At 28.0% G+C, this 12,146-nt stretch overlaps 1 protein-coding gene across 1 annotated transcript; it reads right to left on the bottom strand.

Annotated features, from left to right (window-relative positions):
- Positions 1-2,283: 2,283 nt before the first annotated feature.
- Positions 2,284-5,569, bottom strand: LOC127265502 (WUSCHEL-related homeobox 11-like). Its single transcript, XM_051295320.1, has 3 exons — positions 4,900-5,569; positions 3,813-3,991; positions 2,284-2,448 (listed from the first exon to the last, which is right to left on the bottom strand). Exons 1-3 carry the CDS (start codon positions 5,459-5,461, stop codon positions 2,431-2,433), a joined length of 759 nt encoding a protein of 252 aa, XP_051151277.1. The 5' UTR covers positions 5,462-5,569; the 3' UTR covers positions 2,284-2,430.
- Positions 5,570-12,146: the final 6,577 nt, after the last annotated feature.

Below are 12,146 nucleotides of genomic sequence, written 5' to 3'. Positions count from 1 at the left end.
CAGTTTACTTCAGATTATTTAGATACAAAAGTATTATTTTATTGGATTTAATTACTCACTCCTTTGAATTAATCCACTTCTCTTTTGAGTACACACTTTAAAAAATAGTGTTATGTAATTAATTAGTGATGTAATAAAATTTATTTTAAATATTATTTTTTAGATAAAATATTAAATTAAAATTTTAAATATTTTTTATTTTAATTTTTAAATATTAAACTTTTTATTTACTAAGACTATTTAAAAATAATAATAATAATTGTATCTTTTGTAAATCAATACATACAATTAGATAAAAAGTAATAATAATTTTAATAATTTAAATTAAATTAATACAATATAAAATATAATAATAAAAAATTTGTATAAAAAATACATAAAATTTTTTGAATTTAATTATTGTTAGAAATAGTTAATTATGACACATCAAATTTAATGTCACATTGTATACAATATCAATTTTTTTGGTACGATATTTATCGCACTAATGTCGTGCAAATATTTTGGTATACCGAATTTATGAATAAAAAATTTTGAATTACAGAAATAACATGTATATTCATACAAAAAAACAATTCATAAAGTTTTAAATTTCGGTACAATATGATTTTTCTGTATAATAACCATACATAGGATCTTTTCAGTATATATAGATAATTAAAAAAAAATTGATATTTTGTATATACCGAATATTCGATACAATATCAATATTTCTTTAATAAACTAAAAAATTGGTAAAGTGTACAATATAGTTCGATATTTTTGATATGCTTTCCAAACCATCTTTAACTGAATTGTATACACGGTATTAGAATATAATATTCTACATTGAAATACCAAAATTAAATATAATTTTATAATTTTGCATGATAAATATTTTTTATTTTAATTTTTTTTGAATAAAGAAAAAAACTCAAAATCAAATCTCATTTTTAATTGATTTTTCTGCCATAAATTTTCAAATCAAACATTAAATTCTTTTATATTATATTAAAAATCAATTTTAAAAAATTTAAAATTAGATGAATATTTATTTATATCATATTAAATATTTATTCTATATTTATTATTTAAAATTTTAGCCAAACTTCTAAATTTACAACTAAACAAATAGGAAAACTAAATATATTCATAAGATAATAAAATAGAATTAAGTTTTTTAATTATAAATATTATTTATTAATTGTTACTGTAATATTAATATAAAAGTAGACCAATTTGGTGGGACAATAAAAAATAAATAAATAAATAAAAGTAGACTAATTTGGTGGGATTGAATGAACATATTTTTATTATATATTAGTATTATAGTTTATAATTAAGTAAAATTTGATATAATAAAAGCATAATTATGGGTTCTTCATTATTTCCTTTCATGTATGATTAGATAATATTAGAAGGATTGTTTATTTTATTTAAATAAAGTAAATATGAAACTCTTTCAAAGGTAAGTTTTGGAGGATGGCAAATTAAAAAGTAACAGTATTTTATTGACCTTATAATAGATTTTGATATTTTTATCATTACTTTATAAATAATGTTATATGAAATAATATGTTTATATTTTAAATAATATGTTATATTTTTTAATACTCTCTCCGTCCATTTATAATGTTTACATTGGAACGTCCAATTACAAAGTTAACGTTTCATTAAATATCCTACTTTTTTCCACATATACTTTTACTTTACTTCACATCATTACTTTTACACAAAAAAGAAAAAAGTAAGGGCAAAAATGTCATTACACTATTTTTAACTACTCACTATAATTAAAATATTATTATTTCTTAAACACTGCGCCAAAAGTAAATGTAAACATTGTAAGTGGATGGAGATAGTATTATTTTTTTTTGTCTCATCTTTTATGTCTCACTACAAAAAAATAATCTATTTGTAACAGAATTCTGTCCCTAAAGTTTACGTAGCTAACGTAATTTCATTCCTAATTCCGTCTCTAATGTCATTAGTAACGAAAAAAGTAGATTTAGAGACAAAAAAGTTTTGTTACAAAAATGATTTTTTCTTGTAGTGTCTACACTTTACTTTATACAGATAAAATATAATTAATAATTAATATTAAACTAACTAATTAATTTAATTATAATAAAAATATTTATTATAAAATTTAAATAATAAAAATATTAATTATAAAATTTAAAATATAATTAAAATATATAATCAATTTTTAAAGAAAAAAAGGAATGATAAACAATGTTGAACGAACGAAAATAAAAATTACATTAAAAAAAAAAAAAAAAAAGCATACGAAGAGAAGAAAATAAATTTTCATGAGGCAATAAGATAATATATATATATATATATATATATTAATTTAGACAAAGTCAATTTTCCTTGCAACTAATTTAGACAATTAATTTAAAAATAGAAACTCGTGCATGGGGACATGCTCGCTCCTAAGTAACAAACTCAGCAATTCTTTGGGACCTGCACAATAATACATTTCCACTGTTGAATCACACAAAAATAAATAAATAAACAATAAATAACTTATTTGAAAATTTTAAAATATGTATATAAAATTTAGTACAGAATTTGACATTTTTTTATAACGTGAAAACTCGCAAGCCGTTATTCGTCATGTGCGCTTTGAGTAAATTTTCGATCGAATCTAAAATCATGTAAAACGACAAGACAAGTCACACTAGGTGAACTATGTATGACATATGGACCTAAATACATCGGAAGTTTGAACCCATAATATCACGATCACAAGTTCACCCCGTACCACTGGTATTTGACATTTGTATTAATATAATCCATTTGAGATCACTATCTTAAAAATTAGCTAAATAATATTTAATCTTTATATATAAATATGTATATGTATATATATATAGAAATTTCGACATTATTTATGATAATCCAATGATAAAGGGAGTGTTTGTTTGTGAAGTTTTGATTTTAAATCTTGGTTTTAAATACTCCATCCGTATCATATCTATATATCAATTTGCTTTTTGTACGAAGTTTTAGAAATATTTGTATTATATTGAGATAAAGTAGAAATAAAGGTAAAAAGACTAAATTACGCCTACTAGTATTGGATGATATAAAGGTAATGACATTTGTGTAATATATTGTAAATTGGAAGGATATTTGTAATATTAGTTAGATGGTACAATTGCTAAAAAAAAAAAAAAAAAGGAAATAGATACTTTGGAACGGACCAAAATGAAAAAATAGATAGATTCTTAAGGGACGGAGGCAGTAATACAATTTAAAATTAAAATAATTATTTGATATAATATTTTGAATGTAAAATCAAATTTAATACTCTCTTCGTTCCAAATCAAACGATCTTTTGGGGTTTTTGTAATAGATTAAAAAATAATAATATTTTATTAGTTAATATAAGTGTGCAAGAGTCTTTAATATTTTTACACATTACTTTATGTATAAAATAATTTTATGCGTAATGATATGCTTGTAATTTAAGTAAAAGTTAAAAGTATCGATATTAGTACATAATTTTTTTTAAATATATATATATATAATTGGTACTTTGAAGTGAGATAAAAAAAATAATAATAAAATGATACTTAAAATTGGAACAATTGGAGTATAATATATAAATAAAATATAGATATTTAATTTAATATCTTTTTAGTAAAAGTTAAAATAGTAAAGCCAAAACTAAATTCTCCCGAACAAACAAACCCGAAGAATTTATCATATGAACAAAAATTGTAGGGTTATTTCATGTTAAATAAATTTTGTGGTCTAATAATAATAATATATCTAATAATAATAAATTATATTATTATTATTATATATAGAATATTAATTACCAGAAAATAGCTTTCACCGTGGCGCAAGGCCTGGACCAAGAGTCCAAACTCATTGACCTCAATAGGTAGTCCAGACGAATGATAGAGCATGAAATCACCCCCAAACATGCTTCTCAGGTCTAGTGCTCCCGGCCCCACCTCTGTCGCTATGCCATTGATGAACACTGTTATCGCCATCTCTGATCCAACACAACCAAATATCATACTATCATGTATACAGTATATATATATCTGTATTATAGACACACACATATATATATATATACATATACAGGTAAATTATATATGTGTTTGGTTTTGAATTTATACTTTCTATTTTTTTATAAATAGTTGTTAAATTGTGATATTTTAAAAAAATAAATAACATACACTACTGCTCTAAATATGTTTATTTTGTCATTTTAGTATTTCAATTTTCAATGTATTTATTTAATTTTTTTAATTATTATGGGTGTGTTTATTTCGGAGTTTTGGTCCTGTGTTTTAATTTGAATAGTAAATTTTTGAATTTAAATAATTAATTAATATCATAAACTCTATGATTTACATAATATTAAAAAGAATGTGATTAAAAAACAAATATATTAGCCATTAAAAAAAACATAAATTATCATTCTATTTGTATTAAAAAACAAATATATTGGATTAAAAAAATTATCATTCTATTCTATTGTATTAGCGATAAAAAGGAATAGAGTTTATGTAAAATAACTCAGTCGGAGTTGAAACCCTAAAAAATCGGTAGACATCTAAACCCTAAACCTTCCTCGCCAATATGATTGTTTAAATTAATTAAAGATGGGTTTAATTTGTTTACTTTATATAAACATGTTGAAAGTATTTTATAAATTTGAATTGATTTCCAAATAATAAAAATAAATAAATATTTGTTGTATTATTAATAAATATTAAATGTGATATTTACATTAAAAAAAAAGAAGAAGATGTTTTTATTATATAGAGAAGTTAATATGGTGCAAACTGTATTTTTAAATATTAAATATTTTCATGTAAATAATTAAAATAATAATAACATTAATTAATAAAAAAGTGTATAAACTTTTAAAAATGAGCAATGAATATTTACCAGAGTGAAAATCATACAAATGGGAACCTTCCGAGTTCCCAAAATGCAAACTCTGATCAAATTCTTGCACCGCCGGCGGATTGCCGGAAAACGACAAAACTTCTCCGGAAGCATGATCCGCCGCCGTTCCGGGCCCGAAAGAAAACGACGACGACGAGCCCGGATCCAAGCCCGAGCCCGCAGCGTAAGCCAAGCCGTCAAGATCGGCAATCGAATATCCGCCGCCTCCCGCCGCCATACAGCAGTCATACATAGCTATTCCGGGGGCCGCCGGCAGCTGAGATTCCCATCGCTCTCCGGCGGCCGCCTGCATTTGCCGCTGGCGGCGGCGCAGCCGGGAGCGGCGGTTCTGGAACCAGTAGAAGACGTTGGCGTCGGCGACGGCGCCGAACTTCTCGAGCAGCCGGCGAATCCTGACCGTCTCTTCCTTGGGCGGATTCACCATCCCACCGTTGAATATGGACTCCAGGATCAGGATTTGCTCCGGCTTCGGCGCCCAGCGCGACCTCTGTGGCTCGGCTTGCGCCGAGCCGCCGCTACCCAGTCGCCCTTCATTCTCCATATATGATTTTCCCCTTTTTTTTATTTATTTTATTATTTTATTTAAATTAAATTTTGTAAGCAGTAAATGTATGACGCAATAAGGTATGGATGAAAGGCTATTTAAAGGGGCAGGGGAAGGAATATTGGTCTTGGTGGAAATTACTACAATACCCCTAGTCAAAATGTCATGCAGTGTTTTTCTTTTTAATTAATTAATTATAGTGGTTATTGGAACTCATGTGGATAAAATAAAGTGTGTGATTAGCATTAAATTTTATGTAGCTTTTTATATCGCTAATTTTGTATTCAAGACAAGCCAAATAAAATAAACTTCAAAATGAGAGGAAATAATAATAATAATAATAATAAGGATGGGTTGCCGTGTCTGTGTTTGGACACGCAGTTGCCGGCCGCCGCAAACATTGAAGTCCTAAGCTATAGTGTGTAAATGTATAACTTAGTTACGTTGGAAGTGGCATTGGTGCTGAATCAGAAAATTATTTTGCTTCCTCGCTCAAATTTATTATTCATTTCCCGGTTTTGTCATTTAAATTAATTTTCATTTTTATATAGTGAAAAAATGTCATTTTTTTATTTTTAATTTTTTTAATAAAATATTCATATTTTTATCTATTATTTTAAAAAAATTCATGTCCGATCAATGATATACATTTTTATATAGAGTGAGTATATAAAAATAATATATTTTATATTAATATCGGGCACTAGGTGGTCGATAAACAATTTATTGAACAATTGTTATCTTATTAAATAGTTAAATACAATTACATTATTTGGTAAATTAATTGTTTCAAAGAGCTTATTGAGTGGAAAAGTTAATTTTAAATTTTTTTAGAGATTATTATTATTATTATTATTATTATTTCCAATTTAATCTTTTAAATCTATTCTTTTGTTTATTGAATTATTTTTGTTGTTGCATTACTTAATACTTATTTTTTAAAGTTATGGTTTAAAATTTATAAATTTAAAGCAATTAAATTGTTAATTCTCTTATATAGTATTAATTATTTTATTTGTAAATACATAAATTTAATAAAATATAGACAAAAAAAATTGTATATACATAATTAATGTATTTATATATAATGAGATACTACTTCTTTTTATTATTATTCTAAAAAGTAGGATGAAGTCTAATTTACCTTTGCGCAAAAATTAATCATAAATTCGTGTGGATAAAATGTAACCTAAAGTTTGTTTTGTAACGAAATTGTATATTAGATTTGTTGATGCAATTTTTCAACTATAAAAAGTAAAATTTGAAAATAGAAAATTATTTTCGAATTTGATATAATTAGTGCTTGAGATTACAAAATCTCTAAACAACATTGTACTATACATAAATAAAATAGAAAAATAAAATGGTGATCCCAAATGCAATTCTTTTGAATTTGACAATTGATTGAAGATACTCTGACCCCAATCCTTAAATATTAGTCAGAAGAGATGTTTCAGAACCGTCGCCAGCAACCGCCATCAACCGCCCACAACGAAACGTTTTGAAACGTTATTTGGTCGGTTACGGCAACCGTATCGCCAACCGCATAATCCAACCGACCAATGAGAGACTAACTGGTCGCTAGACCAAACGACTCATTGGTCGCCCCATCAAGCAACCACCATCTAGTCTTTTCAGACGATTCAATGGTCGCCCCAACCAAGCGACTAAACTACTGTTCACTTAATTGGACGACTAATTAACAGACCTTCTTCGCTTGGTCCAAACTCCGTATTGGCCGACTCAACCCATGGCGGACCAACCGACTGTGAACCAACCGACTTCAAACCATCTGATCCGACTGCAGACCATCCGACTTGCCTATCCGACCACGGACTTTCCGACATGCCTATCCGATTGCGGACCTTCCGACCTGCCTATCCGACCACAGACTTTCCGACCTGCCTACCCGACTGTACCACGGACTTTCTGACCTGCTTATCGGACCAATGACCAACCAACCTGTCTGTCAGACCGCGGACCTTTCGACCTGTCTGTCCGACCGCGGACCTTCCGACCTTCTTATCCGACTGCGGACCAACCGACCGGATCAACCGACCGCGGATCAACCGACCTGAGTGCATATTTTCTCTTTTTCCACCCGAGTTCGTGTCCTAACTTCCTTTAAATCTTGCTACCATTATTTTTATTATTTTTTTGTGCATAACAAGATTATAACCGGATTTTATTCTAATTTTGTTAAGATATATTAGGGAAACTAAATAAATAAATCTGTGAAAATAACATATTACCAAATAAAAATTTTGCTTTAATTATTTTTTAATGTTTGGGTTTAGTCGTTTTTTTTCTATTTAAAAATAATGATTGAATGTATTTTTTATTACAAGAATATATATAGAGAGAGATTTTAAATTGTAGATAAATATCATATATATTTGGTATAAATGTTTTGAATTTGTGTAAACACAAAATCTTGATTTTTTTTTTTTATTATATGGTTTAAATTTAATCTCTATTTTTCTTTTTTTTTTTTCAAATATTTCGTGATAATAAAACTGTATATTTTATTTAAAAAATATATAGATAACATTTTTTAAACAAAAAAAATTAATATAAAAGCCAAATCGGAAATCCTATCTAAACACATACCATAAATAAATAATATATAAATTTATATTTAAGAGGGAAACTACCATAAATAAATAAATAACCATATGTATGTCAAAGTTAGATTTGGCAAATATATAATGTATATACCATAAATAATAAATATTTTATAAATAATCCTACCAAATAATACCGTTAAACAATTAATATTTTATACAATAAAATCTTAACAAACAATACCCTAAAATACGATAATAATTTAAACCCCTCAAAGATGGAAACCCTTATTATCTGTTTTATCTTCATTCCTTCATTCGTTCTCATCGTCTCTCCCCAAAACCCCCAAAGATCGAAACCCTAATTTTCTGATTTAATTTCATTCCTTCGTTCATTCCCATCGTCTCTCCAAAAAATTTCAATGGAAGAAGCCAATCGAGTGAAAGATTTAGCCCTAAATTACATAAACAAAAACGATTTTCAAGAAGCCCTAAAATTTTCAATTAGGGCAAAAAATCTCTATCCTAATTTGCCAAACATCGCTCAAATGATTTTGCTTTGCCAAGTCAAGATCGCAGCCATGGAATCCGTCGCCGCCACCGTCGCCGCCGCCTCCGCCGGCGACAAAAACTGGTACAAAATTCTCGGCGTCGATCCGACCGCCGACAAGGCCGCCGTCAAGAAACAGTACAACAAGCTCGCCCTAAGCCTCCATCCCGACAAGAACACGTGCCCCGGCGCCGCCGACGCCTTCCAATTAATCCGCGAGGCGGCGGCGGTGTTAACAGATGACGACAAACGGCGATCGTACGACAGCCGGCGCCGGAATATCCGATTTCCGACGCTTTTAAACAATCCTACGAAGGTATCGAAGGTTTTCTTTTCTACAAATTCCGCGCCGCCGGAGAAACCAAAGAGGGGGAGGAAACGGAAGAATATTCCGGCCGAGGAGCCGCCGGCCGGTGCAAAGAAAGTCGCCGGAGTTGAAGGAAGGGCGGTTAAAACTAAACGAGGAAGAAAGGCTGCGGTTCCGGTGACTTCTACGGCCGCCGGCGCCGGAATAAAAAGTCCGGCGCCGGAGATCACCGATTTCGATAAATTTAGGTCGAAGGAGCGTCTCCGACGGAGGGACATTTGGGCGGTTTATGACACTATTGATACAATGCCTCGATATTATGCATTGATCAATCACGTTGTATCCGACAATTTCAAAGTTGACGTTACGTGGCTCGATCCCTACGTCAAAAATCCCGTCGAAGCCGAGTGGCTTCAACGCGGCCTCTCGCTGACGTGCGGGGATTTCACATTCGGGGCATCCGATACCCTTTATGATCACGCCGTTTTCTCACACATTGTGAGTTGGCGAAAGGACTATTTGTCGGGAGACGACTATAAGATATATCCGAGGAAAGGCGAGACTTGGGCCGTGTTTAAGAATTGGGACATCCGGCGGTCGAAGGACCCGAATTGGCGCAGAATCGATCTTGAGATTGTCGAGATTGTGTCCGAGTTCGACGAGAACGAGGGCGTTTCGGTAGCGTTTTTGGAACCGGAGAGTGGGTTTTCGTCGACGGTTTTCGGACGGCGAAAATCGGAGGATTTTGAAGTGATCGGAGTTAAGGATAAGTTGAAGTTCTCACATAAGGTACAATCTATGAAGAAAAATGGCGAAAAAATTTTGTTTGAGCTCGACTCGGCTGCTTTGCCTCCGAATCTTAGGGTTTTGAAATCTTGAAAAGGTTAAAGTTATTGTTTTGAGTTTGGGTTTTGGATTGTAAATTTTAGGATTATTGATTTTATGTGGTATTTTGTAATGTAAGTATATTATTTTTATTAGATCATATGTATTTTTGTTTTGTAAAAAATAGTTATTTTTTATTTTTGTCCTATTGCTATTTTTTAATTTGATAATTGTATTAGGAGTATTTTGAAGAGGAGTATATTATTTTTAAAAAATAAATTTTTTCTTTCACTGATATTTTAATAAAAATCCAAACATCCAAATCAATTTAATCCAACTTGAAAAGAAACTTACTTTTATTTTTACTTGGTTACTCAAAATTAAAATAATTTTTTTCTAATCTCAATTCATTATAAGAAAATAATAATATTTTTGTGTACTATTATTTAATAAAACACCTTATGTTTCTAGCAATTTATTTTTGTTAGATTATATTTGTTTTTATCCAAAATTTTACAATACATAAACTATTGTTACACAATTATTATTATTATTTTTTAACGCATTCTTTTAATATATATTTTACAAAAGTTAACATTGAAGATTAAATATTATTTTTTATATTATTTAACACGAATCTTTATATCTTATATATATTTTTAATCATACAGTTTTGTTATTCACTATAAAAATATAATGTTTTTTTCGTGTAACATTAAATTTAATAGAACAGTGTGTTTAATATAATAATAATAATTAAAGCAAAAGAAAAGAAACAACAGTCATATATTTATTTTATTTTTACAAAATTTTAATAAAATTGAATAATATTATATCTTACTTTCCAAATATATATCATCATACCACAATTAGTAAATGCATAATTAAGGGCGCCTGATTGTGTTTGCCTGTGGGTATTACTGTTTAAGAATTTGAATAACAAATTTATGTTTGTTTATGGGTTTGAGATTTTTAATAATAAAAAACAAATTTGATATGAATACATGTTAATATAATATTTTGATATTAAATCGATTTTTTAGACAATTCAAAAATAAAATAATATGTATTTGATTTAATTTTATTTTTTAAATAATGAATAATAAAAATCTGATTAAAAATCCACAAACAAACACACAGTCATACATAATTATATAAATATATCGATGTATTTTATTAATATACTTAATTATAATATGTGATGGGTTTAAATTATGTGTTATATATGTATATAGTTGACAAAAATAGATGTTGTCCAAAAATTTGATCCGAAATCAATAAAAAAAAAAATCTTATTTGAACCTTAAAAACTAGATTTGAAATTTCTTTAGTCGTGCCTGCCGATACGATATCCAATTTATTAAAATTAAAATTTGAAAACTAATATATTTATATATATATATATATATATATTAATAACTAATTAAATAATGACAAAAATTAAGATAAGGCTTAATAGTAAAGTTATTGTTTTATTTACATTTGATTGTTATTTAGTTTTTATTGTACTTATATATGTAATGCTAGCATTGTACTCAATTTTATCCTATATGAAAATGACAAAATAATAATTATTTATTATATATAAATAATAATTTATGAGTACATAAAATATTTTATTATAAATAGACTTATCTTAGTTTAACATACAACAAAATAATATTAATATAATTTTGACTGATAAAATAATACTTCGTTCTATGAATATAGTCTTAATTAGGTTGGACACGAAATTTAAAAAATATTGATATTATATTAGTAGTTGATAAAAAGTATGGATAAAAGGCTTTTTTGTCCTTGTAAGTGTAATAGTGTAAAAAACAGTGGCAATTGTATAATAAAAATGAAAAATAAGAGTAGTTTTATGGTGATTTGATTATTTATGAAAATAAGACTATTGTTTAAAACGGACAAAAATGATAAACAAGACTATTATATTGAGACGGAGGAAGTATTATTATTTTTTAATAAAAATATCATATTTAAACTAGTATTTAAAATAAATTTTAAATTCTAGATACATATTTAATATTAAAAAATAATCAACAATATAGAAATGTTATACAAGAGTATGAAAGGGGAATATACTAATGGAAGAGCACAATATATGTTCCCCAAAAGTTAAACCTTCGTGCTTAGTCGGTGCCTATTTATTTTATCACCATAAAATAATTTTCTTCGGTAAATTAATTTTAATATTGGATAATATAGATAGTAATAGTGCCCCCCTACTTTTTATATAGGTTGGGGGGTTTCCACTTTTGTGTGGTTGACTATGTTGTCTAAAAATGTCGGATTTTTACTAGAAATGGAAACTTTCCACCAAACTACTTTAGTTTATTTGGCAACACCTCAGCGGTCAGCCCATCCCCACTTTTACTACTTTTGCTACTCTGTTTCTATTGTTTTTTTTATCTTTCTTTATCATTATTTTAT

Source organism: Andrographis paniculata, unplaced genomic scaffold, assembly GCF_009805555.1.
Source record: "Andrographis paniculata isolate CXL003 unplaced genomic scaffold, ASM980555v1 Contig17END, whole genome shotgun sequence".
NCBI lineage: Eukaryota > Viridiplantae > Streptophyta > Magnoliopsida > Lamiales > Acanthaceae > Andrographis > Andrographis paniculata.
Note: the sequence above shows the minus strand (reverse complement) of the source record. Positions and strands in the feature narration are given on the sequence as shown.

Coding starts and splice junctions, on each gene's coding strand:
- LOC127265502 (XM_051295320.1), bottom strand. CDS start 5,461: ATGGAGAATGAAGGGCGACTGGGTAGCGGCGGCTCGGCGCAAGCCGAG. Junction 3,992..4,899: donor TTTGTATGATTTTCACTCTG/GTAAATATTCAT, acceptor GTGTTGGATCAG/AGATGGCGATAACAGTGTTC.